The 18497-nt window shown below is 40.0% G+C and overlaps 2 protein-coding genes across 2 annotated transcripts; one reads left to right on the top strand and one right to left on the bottom strand.

The window, feature by feature from the left end:
- Positions 1–891: 891 nt before the first annotated feature.
- snrpc (small nuclear ribonucleoprotein polypeptide C) lies at positions 892–4434 on the bottom strand. The gene is made up of 6 exons (XM_068594604.1): positions 4379–4434; positions 3380–3422; positions 3161–3269; positions 2587–2646; positions 2207–2311; positions 892–1482 (listed from the first exon to the last, which is right to left on the bottom strand). The coding sequence occupies exons 1-6, from the start codon at positions 4384–4386 to the stop codon at positions 1361–1363; spliced, it is 447 nt and encodes a 148-aa protein (XP_068450705.1). The 5' UTR covers positions 4387–4434; the 3' UTR covers positions 892–1360.
- Positions 4435–5787: 1353 nt separating this feature from the next.
- On the top strand, positions 5788–11840 carry ilrun (inflammation and lipid regulator with UBA-like and NBR1-like domains). The gene is made up of 5 exons (XM_068594453.1): positions 5788–6085; positions 8243–8397; positions 8554–8751; positions 9640–9944; positions 11572–11840. The coding sequence occupies exons 1-5, from the start codon at positions 5928–5930 to the stop codon at positions 11605–11607; spliced, it is 852 nt and encodes a 283-aa protein (XP_068450554.1). The 5' UTR covers positions 5788–5927; the 3' UTR covers positions 11608–11840.
- The last annotated feature ends 6657 nt before the right edge of the window (positions 11841–18497 follow it).

Below are 18497 nucleotides of genomic sequence, written 5' to 3'. Positions count from 1 at the left end.
CCTCCTCATCCTCCACCCACCCCAAACAAATTTGTTTCTGTTTTGTATGTGGCCTAGAAATTTCCTAAACCACAGAGCTACAAAATTGTCCTCTGGGAGTGTGTGATACAAAGACATTTGACAGTCCACGGAAGCACATAATCAGTCATCGCACATCATTCCAGCGTCGCGGCTCTAATTGCAGAAACACGGCGACTCTCTGGCTCCATCTGTTGAGATGGTTTCATCATCATAGGCGAGACATTGGCGATTATGGATACAGAAGTTCTGATCCAGCGAGAGGAGAGAGAGAGCGCCGGATCCTTGCGAGGCATCGGAGACACAAATGTCAGCTGAGATAATGATTCACTCGCAGCCACAGATTCTTACGTAAGAGCTGTAATTCTTCAAACACGCTCGACTGGATAAACTAATGAGGGCCGGGTCGGCGTTCTCATTCGTCTCTCGTGAAACGAGGTTTTGAAAAACATCCGTCTGTGGAGTTTTTGTTTTTTTTCCTTCTCCCATCTGTAAAATTCAGGGTCTGGACGGGGTGATGCGCATCCCAGAATGCAGTGGGCCACAGGTCACCAGTCAGTCTCAGTGTAAACACACTTACAAAAACACATTCGCACCTCGAGACAGAGGACGGAGCTAACCATGATTACTTCATTTAGATTGGACAATATTCTCTTTTTTTTGTCATAAATCAATTGCAGTTAATCGCAAAAATAATAGCGCTAATGTTTTGAAGAATGTTTAAGTCTGTAATTTGTTCTTTTTTAAGCGTTAACTAAACTGTCTTTTTGAGCCATGTTTTGAGTCTCATCATAATGATAAATAATTGAAAAAACTGCCTTTTAAAATAATAAATATGAACTTTGTTAATAAGGACTACAATCTACAAGAAAACAGGTTTGAAATCACTGGTTTATTTCTCAAAGCATTGCAATGAAAATATAACAAAAAATATGTAAAAACCCTAAAACAAAAAAAGTAAAAAACATACCAACAAATATTGTCATATCAAACACGCTCTTTAACTGTGTGCGCTCAACAGTTTTGTCAAAGTGAGACGGGATGTTTTCAAACTTAACACGAGAGGACGTTTGATCAAAATTAGAAAACGGTCTTTTAAAAACAGGATGTAAAATTAACTAGAATAGGAGGAGTATAGTAATAAATACCGGGACGAGAAAATAAAGTAATTAGACAATAATCGTTACAGACAATTACATTTGGGGGAGTTCAGGTTTTGAGGTCGAAGAAGTTGGACATTTTTTTTAAAAAGGCGCAATGAAAAATCCACGTGTTAAGCCAAGTGTCCTCACTAGACAGTGTCTGTTTGTGGCAACAAAGAGCGGAGAAAATCCAGCCGGTCTTATCTGTCTGGTCGCATCATGCCCGGCCTGACGGGCATCATCATCGGTCGAGGGTGACGCATCATGTGTGGCGGTCCTGGCATCATCTGCATGGGTCCTCCCATCGGCGGCCTCATGCCTCCTAAGAGCGACAGTGGAGAGATGCACGCAGCGTTAGCTTGTCATTTAGAACGGCGGCTTTACAAAAAAAAAAAAGGTCACGTCTGTGCATCGAGAAGTTCAAGAGTCATTTTAAATAAACCCGGTGAGGACAAATCTTTAAAAGCAGTCGTTGTGTGCAGACTGAGATGTGATTGTCTTTAGCCTGCGGTGCATTCATGTGGAAATTAGTGCTAACTTTCATTATTGAAAAATATATTAATTTGGTTTCATTGTCATTTCATCAATTTAGCTATAACATTTATTTATTTTTAAAAAGTGTTTATCCAAGTTGTTACCAGTGCTCAAGTTAAATGTCTAAAAGAAGTTTATTCAATGATGTAAAATAAAACAAAAATCAACTTTTGCCAGCAGGAGTCAGAGAATATTTAGTAATTCCCTTGGTAGAAAATCTTAAATAATCTCTCAATTAATCTAAAGTTTGATAATTGATTAATTGTTTCGGACCCATAGTACATTAAAAACAAAAATACATGTAATAAAACATGAATTAGGATGTGGGCAACTGGCAGAGGGATGTTTAACAGGATTATACTGTTAACTTCTGTATTTCCGATAAGAGGGGGGAAAAATAAAGAGCATTAAAAAAAAAAAACACATGAGAACAGATGAAGCTCAGTTAACCCTCTGATGGCTGACTAAAGTTAGGAACGAGTAAAGCTTCGTCATAGAAACGTGGCTCTTACCGGGTCCACCGGGCATCATCCCATGAGGTGGAGGCCCCATCATGGGCATCATAGGCGGACCTCCCATGGGGGGCGTTGGTAGCATGCCTGGCCGAGGAGGACCACCTGTGTTACAAACAGCAAATTTTAAAAGACGATCAATTGATTTGAGCGGATTCACACGCAATTATGTTTTTATTTTTAGCTCAATTTGCATCGACTTCTGACTAAACTGAAAACACTATAAAGTTAATAGTTTTTTTAGAGAGAAAAATCGTAATCGGCAGGTCAGACATCAAAAAACTATATATGAAAAACACTTCTAATTGGGGCATTTCCATCGCCAGCATCTATAGTACGGTGAGGTAAATCAAATTACTGCAGAGCTGAAGTGGACTCACCTGGGGGAGGGCCACCAGGGAACGGTGTGGGAGGAATCTTTCCCTGTTGAAAGGCGGCCGCTGGAGGGAGAGAAGACCAAACATTACACAAACAAGATAAAACATATACTGAAAAATATGTAGCAATCCCTTTTTTCCTGTGTTTCAAAAGGAATATTCAGACTTTAAAAAACATGTTCCTCCACAGTAGACAATACTACGCTCCGGCATCTCCCATGTGGATTAGAGGTTTGTAATCCCAGGGGGGGCCCAAATAATCTGGTGTGTTGAGCACTATTTAAGCGAAGTGCTTGGCTATGCTACACACACACACACACACACACACACACACACACACACACACACACACACACACACACACACACACACACACACACACACACACGTTGAATACGCAACAAGCTTTAGTCTTGTGTTTTTACTCCATGAGAAACATCATCAGCCATAAATGTTCGAGGATATTTAGCATGTGGGCAACGTGTCTTAAACAATTATAACGATTGTTGCAGTTGGTTAGCATTTCTAGAGTCACTCAGCCATGTGCTCCAGATAATTGAGCAAATAATCTGCTTACTCGTTTTATCGATCAGGCTCTGAGCTTGCTCCTCCATCCATTTCTGGTAGTAGTCCTTCACATTTTCCTTGTGTTTTCGGCCACTGCAGTGAGTCTTCCTCACTGACGGCTGGAAAGGGATTTCGTGGAAAATGTTTAACCGGTGTGAAACGCAACAAAGATATCATTACATCATGCTTTTTAAACAACTTGATTTGATACCGCACAAGCGGAACTTACCGAATCATGAGTAAGGTAGGTATCACAGTAGTCACAGTAAAACCTGTTGTGGGGGAAAAAAAAAAAGGTTATGATAAACATGCAAGTTCCGGAGCTTAGACATGACTTGTCTCATGTTTACTACAATTACTACTGTACTACAATTTACAGTGATGCATCACTAAAAAGGTGTCTTAGTCTGGTTTAACAATCTGTAACATAGAAACACAATCGTGTTTTTAATTCAGCCATGTTATTATCACAAATGACGCCTTTCACTTAATAAACCCAACAGAAGTATGGTTCAGTAGTGAGTTTGAGTCCTGCAGGAATTGTACGATGCATGTTGTGCAGATGTTATGTCCTGCTATACAATTCATTGTGCTCCAGGAAACTGAGATTTTTGCCTTCTGCAAAAACAGGTTAGAACACCATCTTGCATACATTTTCATTCTGGACAGCGATGACCTCAGTTTAGATGACTATCATGATAACATAAAGAAGTCAAATTTAGTTTGTGTTAGCGAAATATTGGCAATGTGTATTCACTTATTTGAGGATGAGGCTGAGTCGTTCTCCGCACCCAGGAGGCATCTTTCTGTTACTGTGCGATAGATGTCGATATATACCAGAAGTAACATTACCTGAAAATTAACTTGATTTAAACTAGTAAAAGAAAAAAAAACTAGCAACAGACTCACTAATTAGATCCAGCTTTAACGTTACAAACTCATATCGAACGACACAAATAACAATCATAGATAATAAGTCCTACAAATTGCCAGAATCGTTGATTTTAGCAGATAACTGTTAGCTTTGTTCACGTCGAGGTCGAGTCCAGCAAATAGACACAGCCCGACCGAAGCGTACCGCGTCCACCTGGAAACAAACTGCTCCGTTTCATTAGTTTCTAAAGAAGGTTTCGCGTTGCCGTCTTTCTTTACGCATAACAAACAGCAACTCATTTTGTTGAAACGTGAATATCATAGATTCAGCGTAGGCATTAATATCTATACTTACTTAGGCATGTTCCCCGGCAGTCTCCGTCGAGAGCGCGATTCCGGTGTTCCCAATAAGTCTTCCCACCAGATATAAGACCTTTCGACAGTTAGTTCCGCCCGAAAGCGACTGCCACATAATATATATATATATATATATATATATATATATATATATATATATATATATATATATATATATATATATATATATATATATATATGCATCATATACATATATATATACATATATATATATATGTATATATATATGTATATATATATATATATATATATATATATATATATATATATATATATATATATATATATATATATATATATGTATATGATGCAAAGGTTGATGATACTTGCAGTCACAATTCTTAAAAAAAAAGGATTGTAAGAAAGTTATTAAAATACTTTTCTGAAGGGTAGTTTTGAAATTTGAATACTAATCAATCTCAGTGGATTGTATAAAACACAGAGTCCTTTTTTTAAAATAAAATGCTTAAGATAGCCAGGAAGAGATGAACAACATTTTTTATTTAGATTTTCCAGTTCACATGAGTACAGATTGTTCAAGAAAAAACCTGAAGAAACTCTATGGCTATACAAATAACATGTTTCAATAATTCAATTTACAATATTACACAGTTAACTTGAAGTCTGCACATATACAAATATGAATTTGTGTATACAAATCCTCATAAAGACGTTGGTTCATACACTGAATGCCAGTGGACAAAAGGAAATATCAGCACTACAAATTGAACAAATGTTACATTGAATATCAGACATTTGTTGTAGACAAGAGACACATAGTAGAATAACAAAAGTAATATAATAAACAGTAAAACAGGAATAAAAACAGTGAATAATCCACTTTATAAATATTATATATACAGACAGAATTAAATGTACTTAAAAATGTATTTATATTGCACCAGTTGAAGTGATTATAGTGACCTAAGTGATTGATGTATACATAACTAGATAGATAGATAGATAGATAGATAGATAGATAGATAGATACTTTATTAATCCTGCAAGGGGAAATTGTTTTGTTACAGCTGCATCTATACATACAAGTAAAGCAATATTAAATATAAATATGCACATTACATACAACAAATAAAATATAATAATATTACATGAAATGCATTGGTTGTGCCCTGGGAATATTGCAAGAAAAATATGCACTGGTGTTATCAAGATTCCTCATTTCATTATGTTATCCTCTATTACTCTTCCGATATATCTGGCACTGCGCCTCAAGATGAGCAGAGACGATTCATCGATAAGCCAATGAAAACGTGGCTGCAAATAGCAACAGATGACGTCGACGCCCCCTTCGTGATTGGCGAAGGTGACGCGCGTGCTGTTGCAACGTCAAACGTCGTCCCCCTGCCTGGTCGTGCCATGCGCACTGATGGTTGTTGTTGTTGAGCTGGTTGTTATGGCTGGACAAGGCCTCGGACTAAATTGAGAGAGAGAGAAGAGAGAGAGAGAGAGGTCCCCCCCTTCCCCCTACCCCCAACCCCGTCTCCGCTACGGGACACCCGCCACCCATGGAGGGCACGGACATGGACGTGGACGCGGAGCTCATGCAGAAATTCAGCTGCATGGGCACCACGGACAAGGACGTCCTCATCTCGGAGTTTCAGAGGCTGCTGGGCTTCCAGCTCAACCCGGCTGGCTGCGCCTTCTTCCTGGACATGACCAACTGGTGAGCTCGGGGATTTATGAGGGGCCCGCTGTCGGGTAGCAACACGACGCTAACTCATATTGTGTAAAATTAGCCAGTTTAAGCAAACGTTAAACTGCAACAAAAAAAACAACAAAAAAAAACATGGAGGCAGACACCCCCTCACACACACACATGCACGTTTGCTAAGTTGTAATTCCACCATTCCTTCACGGAAATGGTAGCGATCTGTAACGTAACTCCTGATGACCGTCCCAAGCGGAAGTGAAACGGCAAAGTTTAGCACCGACTGTGAGTTATACAGAAACTGAAATTACTTCTTTTTTTTAAAAAAAAACCCACAAATAGCAAGCTGGCTGACTCGCGGGCTGATTCAAGCGCAGGAAACTCTCGGTGTCGGTTATCTTCCATATTATATAATACGTGTTCACAGCCAGTGAAACCGTGCTGCTCCGGGAAGACACCGCTCGCGCTAGTCTGGTGACGTAACCAGTCGTGATCTATCAACCGTTGGCAACAAGTGGTCTTCGATCCATTTATTTTGAGCTTTTAGTTGATCGATTCTTACATCCTTTTTTAGTTATGATAATTTTCTATTTTTAAAAGGTGGACCCACCCCGAAATACAAATTTGTTCAAGTTTCATTTGGGAGTCTGGAAATCAGCGCGTAATACAATCACGTCATCATCACGTGACCGTTGTTGGGATTTGCTCACCGAAACTAGTTTATCAGTAACGATTATAATGTCGCATGATTATTATAAAGAAAAATGTATCGTGTCCAATTTTAGTGTCACCCTTTTTTTTCGACATGATCCTTTTTTTTATCCTCAGATAGTTCAAAGTTCCTTTGATTCACTTGTAGTAGATCCTGATGCCAATGTGTCCCATAATCACTAAAGTTAGTTAGCAGGTGACACAACAGTCCCTTTCACAAAAGGTTTTCCACCAATTCTACACATACAAATCGGTTTAATAGTTGTAGAAATATCGGTTTAACGGGAGGGTGCGGTTGTATCTGGTCTTCAGTGGCTCTGGGGGAGCTTTGTCAAGTCAGATAAAACAGCCGGAGATGATGTAATCAACTTGGAAACTAGAGCTTGATATCAATAAGTTTGCATTATAAACTGAAGATGTGGATTTTTTTGGCATGAATGGCAAAAGAGTCCAGTGAAAGATGTTACAGTTGCATGATTCAGTGTCTTTGCATGACCCACAGGATCAAATGTGTCAGTATGTTTTAGGCCCTGTCTTTAATGAAAGATAATTTTTCTGACCAATATTTTCCTCAGCGAGTTTAAGGTCAACACAATAAAAGATGTGGAGACAGCGCCCAAACCTAAGTGCTTGTTGTGTGGTCTAACGGCGTTTAAATCCCTCTCCTGCGTTTTTCCGATGTTTGATTTGCCAAGCGTCCGACAATTCTTGTAACTTTCCAAACTGCCATCTATTCAATTCAATTTCATTTGGATTGCTCAAAACGACAAATTACAAATTTGCCTTAGCATAAAAAGGGAAGAAACCTTCGGGAGAGCAACAGAGGAGGATCCCTCTCCCTGGATGGACAGAATATATAGAACAACTTTCAATGTGCATTAAATGCATATGACATAAACTGTTCATAAATTATTAATCAAAGAAAAATAGTTGGCATGATTTAAAAAAAAAAACGTTACAACAGTGGATATAGTAGAATAATAATGATAATCTGGTTAAGAGTGCTGATGTGAGAAGGTAACTATGGTTTGCACCTCTCTCGAGCTCTTTTAAAAGAAATGTCCACTCAACTGCTTTTGTCAATGCCTTGGAGGAGTCTCTGCTCAAGGAAAAGGACATCATTTTCCCATTATAGCGTATTCAAGATGCTAAATATTTAAATTGTTTGTTGTGTTCCACCAACAGTTCAAAGCCCAACAATATTCTGTTTTATATCTTAGAAGTAAAAAAACAAAACATCTTACTATCATTTTTAGAAACTAGAGTCAGTAAACATTTTAATCCATTTTCATTTAGAAAACGTCCAAAGCATTTAATCTGTTGTCTGTATTATTCCACATTAATTTTCTTATAGTTCTTTGCTTATATTCTAACTGTCAAATACAACATCTTGTGGTCCGGGTCACATGTTTTAATGTCCGCTCCAGTTAACGTCTCGCTCCTCCTTTTGTGTCGGAACAGGAACCTGCAGGCTGCTATTGGTGCATATTATGACTTTGAAAGTCCCAACGTCAACACGCCTTCCATGTCCTTCGTCGAGGACGTGACAATTGGGGAAGGAGAGTCCGTTCCTCCAGACACGCCGTTCACAAAGACCTGGAGAATACAAAACACAGGTGCGGAGCACGCCGCCACATTCGCATGCTTAGCCTTTACAGCATGAGTAGCATTTCTGAATCTGTTCGCAATAAGCGCCGGGCCAAATGTCAGTTAGCACGTTGTGTTTTTTGTTGTTGTTGAACTGTGTTTTGACTCATCTTTGTGTTTTATAGGTGCAGAATCGTGGCCACCCGGGGTTTGTCTCAAATACATTGGTGGAGATCAGTTTGGGCATGTAAACACAGTAATGGTGAAGTCACTAGACCCCCAGGAAATATCCGACGTGAGTGTGCAGATGCGAAGTCCCACAGCTCCGGGCATGTACCAGGGCCAGTGGAGGATGTGTACAGCCAACGGATTGTTCTATGGAGGTAGGAAAACACCAAAGACTTCTTTCCCTTTAATGAGACCATTTATTTGGGCTGCAACTAGGGATGGGGAAAAAAATCGATACAGCATGGTATCGCGATATTTTGCCTGGCGATATTGTATCGATGCACGGGTGTCAAGTATCGATCTTTCATTTAATAGATTTGAATCGTTTTTGGTCCTAGAATAGTAAAATCAATTTATTTTTTGTTGACAAAGCTTTCCTCTGGGGACAATTTACGGTTGAAAAAAAGCAAATAAATTGCAATATATTGCAGTATCGTGATAATATTGTATCGTGACAATATTGTATCGTGGGACCTCTGGTGATTCTGTTAGTTACAATTCAATCAATTTTTTTTTAGCCCAAGCTTTGAAATTGCTAGTTTTGTCTGACCAACCAAACCAAAAACATTATATTGACCCTTTTGCTAAGCTCCGCCCCCTGCTGTCAGAGCCACTATGGAGCCCACACTGTCACGAACTGCACTCCCTGAACTACTATTCTTGGAGAAAAAGAAAAGGGGATGTCGGAGAGAAGCAGACAGAAGGGTCTAGACTACGCGTTTGAAGGATATGTTCCTAGTTAGCTCCATAACCTTTTATATAGAACGTTTTGGAAAGGGTAACTCCTCCTACCCTCTTCGGGTAACAAGTATTACTATTACACAACATTTAATCACGACTAACTCCAAATCTATGATACCAGCCTGATGATGAAGACAATTTTAAACAATTGCATGAGAGTCTGTGGAGCTGGCGGATGCCACGAAGTGATGGGCCGGTCTGCGTTTCAGGGGAGGAACTTAAGAAAGAGGAAATCAGCAAATCGGTGTAATGACTGAGTCATATAAGCGGCGGGTGTTTACGGACGCTTCTTTTCTCTCCAGACGTAATCTGGGTGATTCTGAGCGTGGAAGTCGGCGGTCTCCTCGGCGTGACCCAGCAGCTGTCGTCCTTCGAGACGGAATTCAACACCCAGCCCCAGCGCAACGTGCAGGGAGACTTCAACCCCTTCGCCTCGCCGCAGAAGAACAAGCACGACGCCACCGACAACAGCTTCAGAGATCCTGGCGGCGCGTGGGAGCGCACGCAAGAGCCAATCCAGCAAGATCAAAATGGACTGTCTCATAATGCTGTAAATAGGGCGTCAAATGGTCTCCAAACCAATCTTTCCGTGGTGACTTATGGTCAGGTATGTATGCATCAAAGTCAGAGTTCTGCGCTTCATAAAACTGCCACTTTAACTTTAATACTTTAACTACATTTATGAGGTTCAATCGTCTAAGTTCATGTGCAAAATACAGTTTTCATGAAGCCTGCATCATGACAGTGGGACATGTCCTCTAACTATAGTATGTATTGTGTTCTGTGGTGTGGTTTATATTCAGTGCTTCTGTACGATGGATTGTTTGCGGTTAATTTTCACGCGTTTGATCTTTCCATAGTCAAAACTTCCACATTTCATTATAAGAAAATCACATGGTTGTTGTCATTGACCAATCCATAAGATCAGGATCAGGACATCTGATTAATCAACACAACTCTAGACTGACGTAACAGTGGCTGTACTAGCCGCTGTAGCCTTAAAGCAGAGGACTCCACCGCTATCATAAAAAGCTTCTGTATTAATGAATTTAAAAAACATTACCTTATTTTCTTAACCCTTTTCAAATATTATTTAAGCAGCCAGACGCACCTCCTCGACAAGCCTTTTGGGAAAAGAAAGAATGACCAGTGTTCCTCCAGCTCACCGGGTTTTAAATATAGTTTCACCCCTTACACACATAATAATGCATATCGCAATAACTTTCCCAGTGGAGCCTCACAAACAGCTGTGTTTGTCCTGGAGATGGTGGTGGCAGAAAGGCCACAGGGCCTTTTTAAAACCAAAGTATGGTTCCCTTTTTGAGCATTGATTCGCTCCGCAAATTTACTGGCGATCTGCCTCTTACATAACGAGGTACTGAGGTCATCCTCTGTGGAGCATCAGCGCGCTCCGTAAACGTTATGGCAGTTTAGTATTTATTATGTTGGATATATCGCGCATGAATCAAATTATTTTTTGACAAAATGAAGTTTGCTTTGGACCAAAGTATCAGTCGGGGAAAGTCCAAGAGGGGCCATTCAAATCCGCTTTACACAATACTGTTGTGTTCACACTTTATATGACTATAATATATGTCATTAATATGAATATAGCCTTTCTTTTGGCTGTACGCTCAGGCAAAATGTGTGTCACCCTCTAGTGGTATTTTAGGAAGTTTTTCTTGTCCGTACAACTGTGACTAAGGGTGTGATGATGGGAGTATGTGACGAGTCCCTCACGTGAGTATTGCTGATAATAATTTGGGAATTGCTTCTACGGCAAATTCATTGCGACAGCTTCTTTAAACTTGCTTTTTAGTTTCTGCAAAGGAAAAGTCCACCATCACAGCGTCTACGAGTTAGTTCGTAACAACTGGCTTAACTAAATTCTCTCAGGTGGGGCCACGTCATTGTAGAAACAAGTATCACCTCATACCTCGTCGTGGCAGAGCTAGTTTCATCCAGCAGCCTCTCAAAAACCACTTAGTCGTCCGGTCGTGGCATTAACATTCAAAAGGCGATCGCTCGAGCTTCTTACGCGTAATTCAGGTTTTGTTTCTGCCCTGAACACCGGTCTTCACATCAGAGAGCGGTGCGGTGTGTGTGTGTGTGTGTTGTCTTGATTCGGTTTTTAAATTACTTTGCGATTTAGTTTTTTCATCTTTACACATATTCATTTTTCCTCCCGTATAAACTACTCTAATTTCCTGTCTTTCTAATTGTTTTCCTCCCAGGGTATTCACGGACCGTATCCCTTTGGACAGAGCTAGAATGACAAAGACTCCCCCCCCCCCATCATACTGGATGATGAGCGTAACACCCTGGGAGTCCTTTTAAATGCAGAGGAGTCAGAGGGGGGGGGAGGGACTGTTGTTTTATATTGACTCATGACAACCTTCTCCCCAACCCCTCGAGGCCCTTTCCACCGAAACATAAACTACAGTGAGGTGATGGATTACATCCGCGACAGCGAGAAACATCCCACCTGACATCAACACCCGGATTCGCATGTGTGAATGCTTCATTTAAGAGTGCTGTAAAACCTACACACAACAAAAAATAGAAACACACAACCAGTTTTTATCTCCACTGCAAAACACGGCTGATTTCAAAAAGGGAAAAAAAAAAAAAAATCTAAAACGGTCAACATACAATTTGATATCTCCGTGGACACTTGAGAACTTTGTCTTCTCGGGGGTTCCTACACGGGTCTGGAAATGTTGGAAAGCTGCTGAGAATAGTACAAAATTAACTGTGCTCATTAATCAATTTGAGGCCTTGAAAAGTCTTTAAAAGGAAACAAGATGGATGTCTGGATTATTTCCAGCTTTCCACCAGATGAAAGCCTTAAACCAGTTTCTCACACAAACCTATGAATACGGCAGCAGGCGTGACCAGCTGTACCAAACCCCGGCGCATTGCCGCGCACGAAAAAAAAGAGCATTTACGTAACCGCAGAATAATGGCGAGCTCCGTTTCTATGAGAGAGAGAGGAGAGAGAAGAGAGAGAGAGAGAGAGAGAGAGAGAGAGATGTTTACAACGTGTGAGCCTTCACGTGATCGGACAACTTTTAAAATGGTTGAATGTTTACAGGATTTGCCATGTGAGGGTTAAATAATATTCCACTAAAATATATATTCACAAATATATCTATATCTGACCAATGCCGTATTTAAATTTTAGACAAGTTTCCAGTTGCAATAACAAGTTGGATGTTGATGTGAACGCTATTTGAAAACTGGGAATTATGATTACTTTACACCTATCTTTTGCACCTATCTGGTACTATTTTCTTATCCAACAGCGTGCGCTTGAAACCACTTTGAGAACATGTGATGGGATTTTTTTTCTTCTTCTAATGCAGAATAGTTGTATTTATTGCAAAAGAGTACAAAAAGTTACCACCAGATATCTGATTTTGTATTACATTTATAATTTAAAATATTTGTTCAGGCTAAAACTGAGCAGTCGCTGACCCGCCTTGAACCCGATGCTGAGCCAGATCGGATAACGCGTGTGGACCCGGGGGAAAAAAAAATACATATTGTGTTTTCTTCCATAAAGACTAGAATGAACAAACGGAAAGACAAAACAATTATGATTCGACATATTGGACTTTTTTTGACATAAACGTACCGTTAAAACATCTATGATGCGACATTTGAATTTATGTCGCTCTTCTGAGGTTTAATATCAGTGAAACAAATCCATGCTTCGAAAGAAGTATTTGTTAATCAGTCGCATATTGAATACATTTAAATATGGGGAGGGCGAATATTCTGCATTTCCACTTGTTAAAACGAAAAACATGCCTGTGTAGGAACCCTGTCGCTCCCAAAGATCAAATCCAGAGAACTAAGACACTAATCTGTTGTGTCTGCAGGTTTCTCTAATTCAGACAGCATGGGAGGTGTGTGTGTATGTGTGTGTGTGTGTGTGTGTTTTTTAGGGTGGGTTTTCGCTTTAAATAGATGCTGAAGCGCAAAAGGATGCGAGTGAGTTTGAGCAAGTGAGGCGTGAGGAAGGGTTTAAAAAAAATTCAAAAAAAGCCATCTAAATCTATTTTGCCTGGTGAGCGACTGTAATTTCAATGTCAATGTCTAAAGTGTTTGTGTGTGTGTGTGTGTGCGCGTGTATGTTATGGTTTCTCTTTGGATTTAACTGACATGAAAATGGTGTATACTACTTGGGGAAAGGACGACGTGTCTATTTGACATCCACAGGGAGAGAGAGCTTTACTCGGCGTGAACCTCCTGAAGTATTGTTGAGTGATTCTGCACCGTTTAGATGAACTGACTCACTAATTGCCCTGTTGTTGTTGTTGTTGTTGTTGTCGTTATTATTTATTTGCGGTCTGCCTGTGCACTGCAGATGCAAAGAAGTCCCATTTACAGCCAGCAGGTGGTGCTAAAGAAACATCTGCTGACCAACTTCCACCTGAGATCACGTCGTAAATATGAAAATGAATGCATCGGTTCTGTTACTGCTATTTGCACAACACTGTCCACCTCATCTGAGGAGGATTAGTTTTTTTGTTTTTTTTATTTTTGGTTTATTGAGGATTGCGATACCAGCATTTTTTTTTCTTCTTCCAGAAAGTTTTGGTGGTTTTGCTCACCTGCTCTCTCCTAAAGGCCTTTTTTTTTGTGTGTTCAGTTTCAAACATCAGTTTCATCGATTCACCAACGTCTGATTCGTAAAAAAAACAAATATGGATTTCCGTTTACAACGATCACACATTGGGGTTTTCGTGGTGCAGCAGTAGTTCGGCTGTGATCCCACCTGGTTTTTAGTTTTCTTCAGCTTTGCTGCGTTTGGTACGTCAGACGTTGCATTTCATCCTGTATCTTGGGGCTTAAGAATAAAATCGGGAAAAGTTGTTGATGGAATTCCATTTTTTTTTTTCTCCATTCATTAACCGTTCTCTTAGTCGTCATCATAAACATAATCCTGACATTTGGAGTGAAATTCACCAGCATTCTGTGTTGCTGTTATTTGTTTTTGAGAGTCAGCTGAGAGTTCTCCTCCCAAACAGTATACACTGTTCTCCGTTGCCTCTTTTAGTCACGTCAGTCTTTTGTTTTTCTTTCTTTGTGTGTGTGTGTGTGTGTGTGTGTGCGTGTATTTTGTTAAGCGAGAGAAAGAGGGATGTGGTGAGAAATCTGAATATTGCTGGATTCATTCTACGGTTTTTAGTTTGTGACTATGTACGGATTTGAGATGGGTGGCATGGTGAGTGGATGAGATGAAAGTTTACATAGTCCTAAAATAGCACATTTATGTGAAGAGAAACTGTCAAAATAAAGCTTTGTTTTTTTTTTCTTCTCCTGTATCTATAATTAAGCATTTGTATGATTAAATTAACACTGAAACAATGAGTCGGTTGTGGTTTCCCTGTGTTTCACTTCCTCGGACATGTTAAATGCTGCAGCTGATCCACTGTTGCGGCTTTTGTCCATCCTGGGCCTCCATAGTTCGATGTCTAAACACATCTGGAGCGCTTTGCTTTGACATTTGTCCAGATGTTCGATGTCAGAATCGACTTTATTGGCCCGAAGGAAGAATCTCTCTGACGTCGTGATGCCCTGACTTTTACGCTACTAATAAGTCTTAATTTTCAATTATTCTGTGAAATATTTCAACATTTACTCAATAGATTGGCAAAAAAAAATTGTCATTGTTACAGATATTCACGCCCGGATGTGTCCAAATGACTTTGTTGATCCCCTGACGTGTGTGTGTGTGTGCGTGTGTGCGTGTGTGCGTGTGTGCGTGTGTGCGTGTGTGCGTGTGTGTGTGTGTGTGCGTGTGTGTGTGTGTGTGTGTGTGTGTGAGTGTGTGAGAGAGAGAGAAATCTCTCTAAAACCACTCGTGACCCAGTTTATCTATTTGTCCCGTATTTTAACACCTGCACATCTAATAACATTCCCATAATCCTCAGCTGTATGTTTAGCGTTAATAAGCAAATGTTAGCATTTATAACCCAATAAACTGCAGGCTTTGAGCATAGTAAACATTAGCGTCAGCATGCTAACGTTAGCGCTTAGCTCAGAGCGCAGCTGCTGCCGTCGTATGTGAAGCTGCTGTTTGTGTGTGTTTTAAGTTTTGTGTTTGCACATTTTATACCAGCAAAACTTGATAGTTTTGTGTCCAGGTATTCATTGACTCACTCCCTATTCATGTAAGATAAGATAAGATAATCCTTTATTTGTCCCGTCTTGGGGAAAATGCACGTTTACAACGGCAGTGCACGCGAGACAAGATTAACAAAAAAACAAGCAATATAAATAAACAGTAATAAAAACAGTAAAGAATCCACAATAGCAATATTATATATAGACGGAATAAACACATATTAGTAAGTGGGCAGTGAAATGGAAAAAGGGAGCTCTTGTTGTTGCAAATTGCAGCTAGCATAGCATGTTGTAAATCAGGTGAAACGGCCTCCAAGCTGAAGATTTAGCAGTCTGCTGAACATGAAAATATGAGTTTGATTAAGAGAAAACCCCCCAAACATTATAGATTCTTACATTTGAAGAAAGACAATGCGGATGCAACTTTCTACGCCCACTTTATTTTAGCAGAACAAATAAATACAGGAACATTTTGAGGAAATCTGCTTTATGTGGTTGGAAAAATAGAGAAATGCAAATGTAGGTCAAGTTGCATCGTCAGTGGCCATGAGCTAACCCGTAATGCTTATAATTCCATTTTCGTTTATTATTTAAGATCTAAGAATACCGTGTACTTTTACAACGGTTGCTGGACATGCAGCAAAGTCTTTGGCTGATGAAATGGCGACGTGTAAAGACAGAATTGTCTTTTTATTTTCTGGTATTCAAACTTCTTTGAAAGGGATCCAACGCTGTATTTGATATAAACCTCAAAAACATTTCCACAGAAATCCTTTTGATAATATCAGCACATGACCCAATATTCACATTCCTCTGTTTATTTACGAATAGTAGATTTGGATCTTTCCACATTCATAAATATCCACAGAAAGAACGTTTCACCAAAACAAGCACAAGTATTCGTTAGATGCTCTTCAGTGAAGGATCTCTTCAGGCCCTTTGAAATGCAAAATGAATGGATTTTGTTGGTCTTTTTCAGTGCACTTACTGCACTACGAGGAGTAAACACTGAACTACAAAGTGAGACAATGGTTCTTTAACATTTAACTCTTTCGTAATGAACATCTCTCAACTGAAAAGGCACATAAATGAAGTTAGTTGACCATTTTTTCTTCGTAAATGTGCTTTAATAAGATAGGTCTGAAGGTGCATACAGTAATCCATGCTTCGGGTGTCCGTGTGTGTATCTGTGAGGGTGTGTGTGGGTGTGCGATGTCAATGTTCATGCAGGTGGAGAGCACCGAGGCAATTATTTGAATGGGGCTTGTGTCGACATCGTGTGACAGGGCAACCGAGGGCAAATATTGACTTTTGCCTCGCAGAGGGTTCTCCAAAGCTCCCGTCATATCTGAGATCTCTCATCGCACATGAGTCAACAGGTTTTGTTTTGTTAATGATGGATAACTACCCATCATTTCAGCCAAGACAAACAGACCTTCAGCTACAGGGCTGGAGAGCAAAGTGAAGGAATGAGACACAGGTGTCGGAGAAGGACGGTGCAGCAAAAGCAAACTATAAATTACTGAACATCCGACTGTCCTTTTGTTTGTCAGCATTACTGCGTAGGTTCAATATATAAAGATTTTTTTTTTGTATTTATGTTATCAATCTGTGCTTATTCCTAGTGTTCGGGGATCAGAGGTGAGTTTAAATGAAGTTAAATATTGAGGGAAGAACTGGTTTTCTTCAAGACACTTGGAGTATCTCGAGGCTAACTCATATTGTTTAATTTCAAAATCTCTTCCGCTGATCTTTGTCAACACTGAAACTGAATACTTCCTTTGGCCCCCAGCAACGTGCAGGAAAAACACCACTCACCCAAAAATAAACAGCAGTGATACTCGATTTCACTTCCTCAAAATCATCAGATATTAAAAAGGCCGCTTTCACGTTGATTCATTCGGCGTGATGTCTAAACTGTGCAGGGAGTGTGACGGGGTCGCGGGGTCCAGACGGCGTCGGAGACAGGAAGCCGCGGAGCGCCGCCGCACGCCATCTGGTTGATGCAGTTCCTTCTGCCTCGGAAGTATCAACGTGATTAGATTGCAGATGTTGTTTGTCAGGGTGTGGAGCGCTCCGGGCCTCATAAACTACGACTATAACGTGTGCCAAACTTTTTTTTGCATGAACAGTGGGCGATGATATGCTCAAGTTAAAGCTGGGATACGTTGATGCAGTTGAATGATAATGCATTACAAACGGAATTCCAGTAGAGTTCGCATCAAAATGAATGAAAAGTACAAGTGTAATGTTTAAAAACTAGCCCTTGAATAATTAATAGCGTTTTGATGTTGTAACTGGTCAAGGTGCCACAATTTACAATGTTATGGACCCATCAGTAGCAATAAATAGCCTCTTTAGCAAGGCAACATGAAATCTTTATCTCCAAAGGTAAATATTCACGACAGCTGTCGGATAAACAGAGTTAATTACATCTTAAACAAAGCGGAGTGGACATATAAAGTTGCACAAGAGAGAAATACTGAAGTAAAGTAATTACAGTACCTCCGTTTTATTTCTGTACTTAAAGTTGAACTGGTCATAATTTGTGTGTGATAAAAATCGGATGACCAGCTCTGCAGTTCCACATCTGGTGTTTGCGTCTTCTTTGTTTATTACATGTCTGAAGACAGCATTTTTGTGTGAAAAAGCTTTAATAAACCGGATGATTACAACTATATACTTCCGGTGCAGCGCACAGAGAGACACAGTTGGTAAGCAGGTGAACATCGTCCAGCATTTAAGGTTGTCTCTGCTGCTCTTGCAGTAATTATAAACTGTTGGGTGTGTTTTACTGAATATAAGAGGTGTAGACGTTTGAGGTTTCTGGCTTCCTTGACACGGATCCAAAACACATCAGAGACCTCGTTTCCAAAAACGAGTGGGAAACTTTTGTTTCCTTGTTTTTCCAGTTTCCGATCCAATCCACGATCAAAAGTAAAGAGCCTTGATAATATACTGCAGTCCAAAAAAGGGTTAACCCTGTGCAAGCTGCTTTCGGCACGGTTCACCTGCGGAGACAGTT

The sequence above is a fragment of the Clinocottus analis genome, unplaced genomic scaffold, assembly GCF_023055335.1.
Source record: "Clinocottus analis isolate CAN_PGR_092001 unplaced genomic scaffold, fCliAna1.0.p SCAF_3, whole genome shotgun sequence".
Classification (NCBI taxonomy): Eukaryota; Metazoa; Chordata; class Actinopteri; order Perciformes; family Cottidae; genus Clinocottus; species Clinocottus analis.
Note: the sequence above shows the minus strand (reverse complement) of the source record. Positions and strands in the feature narration are given on the sequence as shown.

Bases quoted from the DNA above. Each gene is read 5' to 3' on its own strand.
- snrpc (XM_068594604.1), bottom strand. The intron at 2,647-3,160 runs GTAAGCAGATTA...CTCTCCCTCCAG, and splicing joins GAGCCTGATCGATAAAACGA to CGGCCGCCTTTCAACAGGGA. The intron at 2,312-2,586 runs GTGAGTCCACTT...TTTGTAACACAG, and splicing joins CCCTGGTGGCCCTCCCCCAG to GTGGTCCTCCTCGGCCAGGC.
- ilrun (XM_068594453.1), top strand. From the start codon at position 5,928: ATGGAGGGCACGGACATGGACGTGGACGCGGAGCTCATGCAGAAATTC. The intron at 8,398-8,553 runs GTGCGGAGCACG...TGTGTTTTATAG, and splicing joins CTGGAGAATACAAAACACAG to GTGCAGAATCGTGGCCACCC. The intron at 9,945-11,571 runs GTATGTATGCAT...TTTTCCTCCCAG, and splicing joins CCGTGGTGACTTATGGTCAG to GGTATTCACGGACCGTATCC.